The following is an 8936-nucleotide window of genomic DNA, read 5'->3' on the forward strand; positions in this document are numbered from 1 at the left end:
GCTCTGCTGTGGCAGTTCTGCTTTGTCTGTCGGGAGGTGACAGCATGAGACAGCATGAGTTTGTTTTTAGTCTTCTACAGGCAAAGTTCTTTAACTGATTCAGGACCCAAAATGGGGAGGAAAAATAGACGTGTCTACTATGTAAAGATGTCAAAAGGTCCAGCATTGTGCGTGGACCTTTTGCGGGCTCCCCTGTACACACCGCCTTCTGGGGTGTTAAGTTATGAAACAAAAGTAGTTTTTAATGATGGTCTAGTGGGAGTCCCAGAGAGAGCCTCCTCCTCACTCTTGTACTGTAACACACAGGCACTCCTCCTGTATCTCTCCTGCCAGCTCGCTTGTGCAAACATGGCCACTAACCAGGAGGCAGCTACTGCACACTCATCACTGGAAGCCAGGTGCTCCCCCGTCCCCTGCCCCCCACACCCACTGCATGTGAACAAAAGGGGTAAGAAAAAAATAGATCGCTTTATCTTCAATTTAATGTATTTATTTCACCAGGATAAGAGCCCCATTGAGACCACAGATTTCTGGGAAGATAGCAGCGCTCACAATTAGGTTACCTGGGCTCACACATTTATTGAAAGTCTTCAACACTTCAGTGCAGCTGACGAAAAGAAAGGAGAAGAAAATGGACGAAAACAAAGCTTCACCCTGGTCATCCCATGCTTGTGCACCAATCTAGACATTTCAGGTTCTGTACCCATAAGTGTAAATGCACAGCGACTGCTCCTGTTTTTCTTACAAAAAGAAATGAAGCCTCCTGTCTTCTTTGAAGAGAGGAACTCTTCGACCAAACAGGGTAGTGTAACAGGTGTTTATCCTACAGTACAGTGATGGACACCTCATTCTCAAAGGTTGCAGGGTCATTTAGATTATGCTCTACTGTTAACTTAATTGAACCACTTATGTGCTAAATTTAACACATTATGCACAGTTGCTGGCTTGAGACTAGGTGGTGCAGCTCTACAGAACTACAGCTGTCCACCTCCAATGCAGCTTGTGACAGTGAGACCCTGGGCACCCTTCCTTTTTAATTCCTTTCATCCTGTTCACAGACCATTATTTCTTTTTTTAATTAGGACAATAAATCTTGAATTATTTTGGGATTGCCAATTCATTGTTCATAAGTCATCTTAACAGTCACCGCCCTTGTACCACAATGGGGAGAATGAGGACATGCATACATACTCCTCCAGCTCAGGCAGCGTTCAGAGCCACGCGTCATTTCACATGGTGCCTCACGGAAGATTGGAGGGGCACATCTTTCAAAGAAGTAAGTGCAAATTTGCATGTGCTTCGCAAAGCATAGGAGATGTTACCTCACTAAATTCGACAATAAATCCACTCTCACTGGCACTGAACTAATTGTGCACTGCCGTTTGAGAACTCTTGGCTGTATTCTTTTATTTGGGAAATTTTGGCCTTGGTCTCCATGTTATTTTTGTATTTGAAAGCTGCTTTTGTGCAAGGGACTGAACTCCCATCCAGAGGGAGACAGGTTGTGTGCTCTCATAATAGTCTTGCCTCCTGAGCTTGTGAGATAGACTCCAGGCTTCTTCCAATAGTCTCCAGGGCAAACACCTTTACTACTAATGGATGGGTGAATGGGTGAATAGATGAATGGATGGACAGGTGGATGATCCATCTTTAACTTCGGCAAAATTAGTTTTCTGTTGCAAAAATTAAGACGACAAAATTTTCAACTCTGTTCTTGAAGAGGGCTATATGTAAAACATGCTCCTGCATCACACTATTTTTCTTTCAATGTTCAATACTTAGATTTAAAAACAATACAACTAACCTATGAGAAAAGTGCAGCAGTTTATGACATTGTTTTTAATCCCCAACGCCGAGTTAAAAGGTGGTCTTAAATAAAAACATCTGAGTTATTTATAGTTACCTCAAAGCATGTGATGTCTTGAATCAACTACATATACCAGCAGTAACAAGAGCAGCCAGAATTACTGAATTATAAAAGCCTTCCAGACTTTGAACTTTCTTCAAATTCAAGGTCTATGATTGCCAGAAATCTTTTTTTCTTCTTGAATTTAAACCAGGACCACCGCATTCAGTGATTTTTAAACAGCAGACCAACTTTGGAGGCAAAACCTCTGTTGTTTGCGTGAGAGAAGAAAACATTAATTAATTGCCTAGTTTTAAGAAACGTCCTGTTAGAGGACACATTGATAGGAATAGTACAAATCTTGACAGGAACTGGAAAAAAAAATCCAATCTGACCTATTTCTTCAGGAAATTGTGCTGCATGAGACAAACCCAGCGGCCACAGACATGACACTGAGACGACTTAAAAGTGAGAGCATGATTTATCCATTCAAGAGTGATGACTAAATGAAAGTAGGAAACACAGGGTTGATAATGATCGAGGGATCTTGACTTTACAAGCTGCCATTAACACTTCACAGTCCCCAAGTAAGCGCAGAAGCGGTGCCGTCAGAGGTTTTAATTCACTGCGGCAGATGTTTCTCCTTTACCAAAGTAAGAACATAAGGAGAGCTGCAAAGAAGAGTTTCCAATAAAAGTAGTGATTAGACCTTCTTTGTCCTTTCCAATAGGACATACCAAATCATAACCTATTTCTAACATGCGTGCCTTGTAAATTAGTATATAAGGAATATGAATTAAACTATAGCATAGAAATCGGAATAGCTTTTCACAAAGGCTTAACACTATATCTGCACTATCCACAGATGTTAGCAGAAGGTCTGTTTTGCTTTTCATAGAATTCAGAGCCTATCTTCCAGTGAAACCCCCACAGCCTCGAATCGAAATCTCCTTCTTGTTTTTAAGTTCTCATTCTCTCCCCAACAGAGGAGAAAATACAGAAGTTGTTCACACTGAAACCTGGCTCAGAAAACAGGGGAGATTGCCAATTCCTTCTCATTTAGCCAAAATCTGGGCAATTGTCCAACTTTCCAGTGCCGTTCACTCACAATACAGGTAACGATTTGTAGTTTATGCACTTTTATGCTGATTTACAATGCAATACAAAGAATATGCTGGATTGCAAACCCTAGAAGAAAACAAAAGGTGCACAAAACATATCTGAATGGAATCCATCTACATAATGTCATGCAAACTGTTACATAACTCACAGGTGAAACTAAAAATAACTTAAGTCTGTAAGGAGGGCTTTATAAGTTGTCACACCTCCTGACAAACCCTTACAACAAAACAAAGCACAAGCAAGACTAACGCCAGCACACTCACACCAAGAGAACAGTGTACAGTCGCTTTCTGCTCATGTGATCATCTGAAAAATAAACCCAACTCTTATTGATGGATCTTTCTCTAGTATGCAGTCAAAACAATAGAGTGCCTACTGTCATTTTAGATCGAGGTCTGTAAAAACCATCTTCAGAAAGTTATGGGAGAAATCTACAGTATATCTGATGGGTATTTTTTCAATCCTCCATCCCAAACCAAAAATAATCTTTCATGTGTCAGACTTTTCAATAACAGAGCACAAGCTGTCACGACACAGTCTTCACCTGAAGCTCATTTTAAAGTCACAAGATTGCTGTAACAAAGCAGTAGTCTTAAAGTATATGCAGATGTAGCAGCCCTGCTAAAGCATTTTTAAGAATACTTAAAAAACGTGCCATTAGGTGGAATAGATTAATGACACAATTAAAACCAGACTTTAGTGGTATACATTACTTCTCCCACCACTCCTGAAGGAGCAGAACACGAAATCAGACCCAGCACTCCTGCAGGCCAGCAGACTACATTGGACAAGTGGCAGATAAATTCAGTGAAAGCTGTACTCGCTTTCAGATTAAGCCATTTTAAATGGTGCAGCAGGCACACGAAAATAGATTTACAAAGTGTTCTATCAGATTGAGGGGAAGAGGTACTGGGTATCATAAAGACGAATGTACCAAGCGGGCACCCAGCCTGTGGTACAGTATATGCAAGGCAAGGCACTGGTCACTAATATACAGGCACCGCTGTGCCGTAGGCACGAATGCGGACATCAAACTTACTGACGTGCTATATTATTAAAAGGCGATATTCAATTATGCATATTTAATACGAACGTGGATATTTCACATTTCCACCTTCCTTAATGCATGAAATTGACCCGCATAAGTGGAATAGTATGTTTTTTTTTATTCCCATACTATCTGTAATTTTCATATGCGGTATTTAAGAAAACGTCTGCATTTTATTTTTAAATACCACTTCTATAATCCCCTGTGCTTCCTCGCTTGCGCAAGGAGTCAGCGTATCGGTCGAGGCTTATCGCCTGACAGGACGGGGCATCGTGACCATAACGCGCGCACACACACCCACATACACACAATTTCCACGTCGCCCGCACACCTATTGATAATCTGCTAATAGACTATCACGGGACGCATCGGACCTTATTGGAACCTGTCCATCTTGAGTTTAATGAACGGCTAGAGCGGACCCCCCCCCCCCCCTTTAATAATAAAAAACACAGATGCGCGCTCTCTCTCTCTCCATAAAACCCCCAGAGTTGTTAGGACACAAAAGCAAGCTCACGACATTGCCTGGCTCCTACAGCCCCGTACCCATCTCATGGGTGACGGTGCTGGGACGTGTCCTTTACATTCCTGTTTCTCGGAGGCGAAAGGAAAGGGGAAAAAAAGTTAGAAATGGAAAGAGGAGAGAGGGGATCCCGAATTCTAGTTAGGCAGCAGGGCAAGGGTATATAACACAGAGAAAGATAGACTAACCGTTGTCTTTACGGGGACGTAGAGTACAGGCTTCCCAGCTGCGGCTTTCTTCTGCTCGCTGTGACCGCTCCCGACCTGAAACCCTTTAGATTTCACCCAGAATTTAAATTTGGCGTTAATGTGGTTGTTCTCGATATAGACGCCGTCCGACTCGTCGCTCTGGAGCAGCGTTTGCAGAATCTTGTTATATTTTCTCCGGGTGACGGTCTTTGTTTTACCCGAGTCCCCGTAAGTCCGGAGGCACCAGTCCTGAAATTCGCTGAACATCTCTCCCTCCGACACGGGGCTTCTCCTTATCAAATCCACTGCCGAATTTTTAGACATTGCTCGGCCTCTCTTTTTTTATGTCCTTTCAGCCAAAAAAGCAAAAAAGAAAAAGGGGTGCTCTAGTCCGAGAGGATGAACACCATGCGCGTCTGGCGTGTAACCCCGATCCCCTGGAAACCGGCTCTCCGTGTGCTATCACACCTGTTTGCAATAGCGATTCCCCTCCTGTCCCAAAACGCAACGACAAATGCCCGCCGCACACATCCTCCGTTACAGCAGAGAAAGGGGGCTGTCCTACAGGAGAGGGTATCTCCCACCTGTATGTTAAGAGGTCTCTGAAATGTTCACGCTGTTATTTGGAAAAAAAAACCCGAATAAGCCAAACTAACACGGAAAAGCCGCAGTAACACGCTGGCGAGTACTGAGCGGTTTTGGGAACAGCCGAAATGGGCTGCACCTCCCCCAGACGCCGGGCTAGGAGCGATTTGACAGATAATACATGTTCATATGGTAATACTAGCAGGACCCCTCTGCACACTCCACCCACTCCACCTGTTTGAATCAGACACCCTATTCGATGTTGTACAGTAACGAAACGCTGGTCTTCGCAAAAATACTCAGTCGCAACGCTGAAGGGGCTGAGGAAACCGTAGCCTATATCTGTGCTGCCCGCTCCAAAGCATTAAGGACCAGAATCACCACGAAATTCAACAGGAAGTGCGAAACCCAAATTCCCAGACCGACACAAAGCGAGCTGCCCGTCCCACGAAAGGAAAAGCACGGCGACGCGCATACAGCGGAGATGAATTACAACGCGCGGCTCAAGCCGTGTTTTTATTTTCTATTTTTTTTTTAAAAAAGCGCATATTTTAGAGGGGGTAGTGAAATGGGATGGTGAAGACGGTTGTGCATGGGTAAGCCGGGGGGCTCTCACACGAGATCGCTTTAATGATCCGGTGATGTCATAGGGGTGATACGTTTTTTTTAAAATTCCGGTTTGGGACGACCGGGGAAAACCAGTGTTCATTTTAACATTGTTTCCTTTCAGCCGCAGAGCGCGTTCCCCTACCACGAATAGTACAAATAGCTAATTAAAGCATTAAAAAATAAATATCTTGTAGATAAAATGTACACATTGGTAAGTGCGATTTCGAACGGTGTTAATTAACATGATGTATCTTGAAATAAATAATTGGATTTATTCTACTCAGTAGCTTTCTTTCCGAATAAAAATACTTCATACTATATATAGTTTTTAAAAATGTAAAAATCCGGGGGGTATCGTCAAGAAAGCAACATTAATTAGATAAGTGGTGGTTCGCTCTTTTTTCCCTTGCCTTCATTTTAGGCCCTGGACGGATATATTTGTCCAAGAGAAGGCAGTCTGAAATACACGATAAATACAAATCAAATTATATGTCACACATTGTCCCTGGCTTTAATGACACGGAGCATCACACCTCTGTTTGCAAAATATAGTGCAATAATAAGGGTTTCCAGACAACAATTAGGGTCGCTAGAGCTGTTGTTTTTCTAGAAGTCACAAAAATATATATTTTTTCAGTTGCTACCAAATTATTCACAGGTTCTTCTTCAGTTGCTCCAGTGAATATTGCTATTTGCATAATAAAACATGAGTGTTTCCTATAGATTGCAGAGTTTTTCTTGAAAATCTAAACTCCATTGACCAAAATAATAAAGATTACATTAAGCACAGCCTGTGATTTGGGGAGATGCTGTCCATCCACTCCTTCATTTTCAGAAAGCCTTTTGTTTCCGGCAAGACTCACCATGAGCCAGAGTCCATATCCCAGAAGCACAGGACACAAGAGACTCAGAACACCACATCTTATTAGACTGTTGTTTTATAGAACAAACAGAAGAGAATAACAAATTTGTTTGTTTAGTGGTGAGGTGGTGAAAACATCAGATCTTTTGACAGAGGCTATCAGATAAATCTGAGCATTAAAATAGTCCCTGTTCATCAAATGTTAGAGCCACACCTACCAAAATCACCCAAGGTAACCTCTGAGTGTGCATCATACCACTTAACACTTTCGGCAAAAGTAAACAAAACATCCACAAGGAGAAATAATTTTGATTGTCATCGAAACCAGGGTTAATATGTCAAGCGGAAAAAAAAGAATTTGAATTTTGGACTTAGGTGGTAGCATTTTCCATACATACAGTAACCTAAAACATCTCAGCATGTCTTTTAAATGATGAAAGAGCTTTTAAGACTGCGGATGGTTGCCAAAGAGGTGCTTTAACTTAATTCATCATTAATTCTTCTTCTGCTAGTGTTACTCCTGCTACTACTGTTAAAGCTCCTGGAGCTGTTATTTAAGCTGATGTTACTACTGCTGGTACTGTTACTACAATTGCTGTTGATACTACAGCTGCTAATACTGATACTACGAAGTGTAGTACAACATCTGATCTTACAGCTACAGCTGCTTTTTACTACTAATACTGTTACTAGGACTGTCATGAATAAAGTAACAAAAAAGAACAGAATGAAATAGATACCTATTACTACCAAAATAGATCTGCTTTCCGCTGATATTTTGTCAGTAAAACTTCTTGTGTTCTTAGTTCAGCTATCTGTTACCTTTTTAGAAAAATTGTCTCCTACATACGAGTTCAAGGTATTACCCAAAAGGAAAAGCGAGCCTTCTAAAGAGGAAGAAGCAAGTTTGTATACCCAGTTTACTGTAGGAAAATGTATGAATGTAGAATATACGCTGTATATTCAAAGGTGCATTGATTAATAGCACATGCTTATAACTTTACTGTTGAGAAGAAGAAACTTTTACTGTATATAGCACCTATTCTTTTTATATAGTGCAGTCTGCAACATCTTGTAGAGAACCAGGGCAGTGCTAGCATCACTTCCCATTTTTATCTTCCCACTGCCTCGGATCAGATGCCCGGACACACATGTCCTGTTGGTCTGTGACATCAGAACCTGGATCTCCAGACCCAAAATGGCTGACCCTGGAAAACCTCAGCTCTTTCGGTCAGGTGACACTGACGACAGACCCAGGACTTCAGGATCATAACCCCTAGCCTTGGAGAAACTTTTCATGATCTGTTAGAGTTAATGCACCACAAGCTCATTGCCTGCCCTAATTCCCTCTTCTCTGTGCCCACATGGCCCACTGCTGCTATACTGTCACCTGCAGTAGACACAGTAGGTTATGCATTGAGTTAATGAGGTTTTTGAGATTTTTTCCAAATTCCTTCTGTAAAATAGGGGTTATGTTCTGCCTAACCTAAAAGATCAGGGTGTACGCAGTGTGGAGGACAAAGCAGATCATGGGGGAGAACAAATACTGGCTGTGAAACATGGATGCAATTCGCCACTCTCATGATTATTGAAAAAAAAAAATATTTTCTTGATCAAAGACCACCAGCTGGAATTTAAGTGACTTATGACATCGTTAGCTGATGATTAAGTGGTTTGGGGTGCAAAAAACATAACATAATTTTGATGATTCTTCAGTTACACTAGATATTTCCAATGCTTAAATTTATTATTAAAAATATTAAACCTGATTTTAATATACCAGTTTCTTACAAATTCTGTCTGAAGCACTTCAGATCTAATAAACCATGAACTGAAATTTTAGGAACTTCAGTGGGAATCCAGGTTTGTTTAAAGTAGCAGTGTATGGGGACCCTATCTTAGTGTTAATAGAAATACCCTACAGAGACACTCTCCTACAGTGCACAATTTGATCAGTGACATCTTTCAACTTGCTCCTGCAGTCTTGAGAATTTACACAATTCCTTACTTATCTTCCCTGGATTAGTAAATAAGTCTAGGTTGCTCCATGAAATTGGTGTGGACAGGACAAAGGAATGCAAGACAAAGAGAAGAAGTGGCGTTTGGCTTTTCAGAGCAGCAGCCCACAATTTGTTGAGATCTGCATGGGCAGG

General features: G+C 41.6%; 1 protein-coding gene across 1 annotated transcript in view; it reads right to left on the minus strand.

The window, feature by feature from the left end:
- Positions 1-5051, minus strand: part of nol4lb (nucleolar protein 4-like b) — a 112674-nt gene extending 107623 nt beyond the window's left edge. The window contains exon 1 of the mRNA XM_088937477.1: positions 4728-5051. Within this exon, the coding sequence (XP_088793603.1) occupies positions 4728-5051 (324 nt within the window). The remainder of the gene's footprint in view (positions 1-4727) is intronic.
- Between the last annotated feature and the right edge of the window lie 3885 nt (positions 5052-8936).

The sequence above is a fragment of the Atractosteus spatula genome, chromosome 19, assembly GCF_055471065.1.
Source record: "Atractosteus spatula isolate fAtrSpa1 chromosome 19, fAtrSpa1.hap1, whole genome shotgun sequence".
In the NCBI taxonomy this organism is placed as follows: Eukaryota; Metazoa; Chordata; class Actinopteri; order Semionotiformes; family Lepisosteidae; genus Atractosteus; species Atractosteus spatula.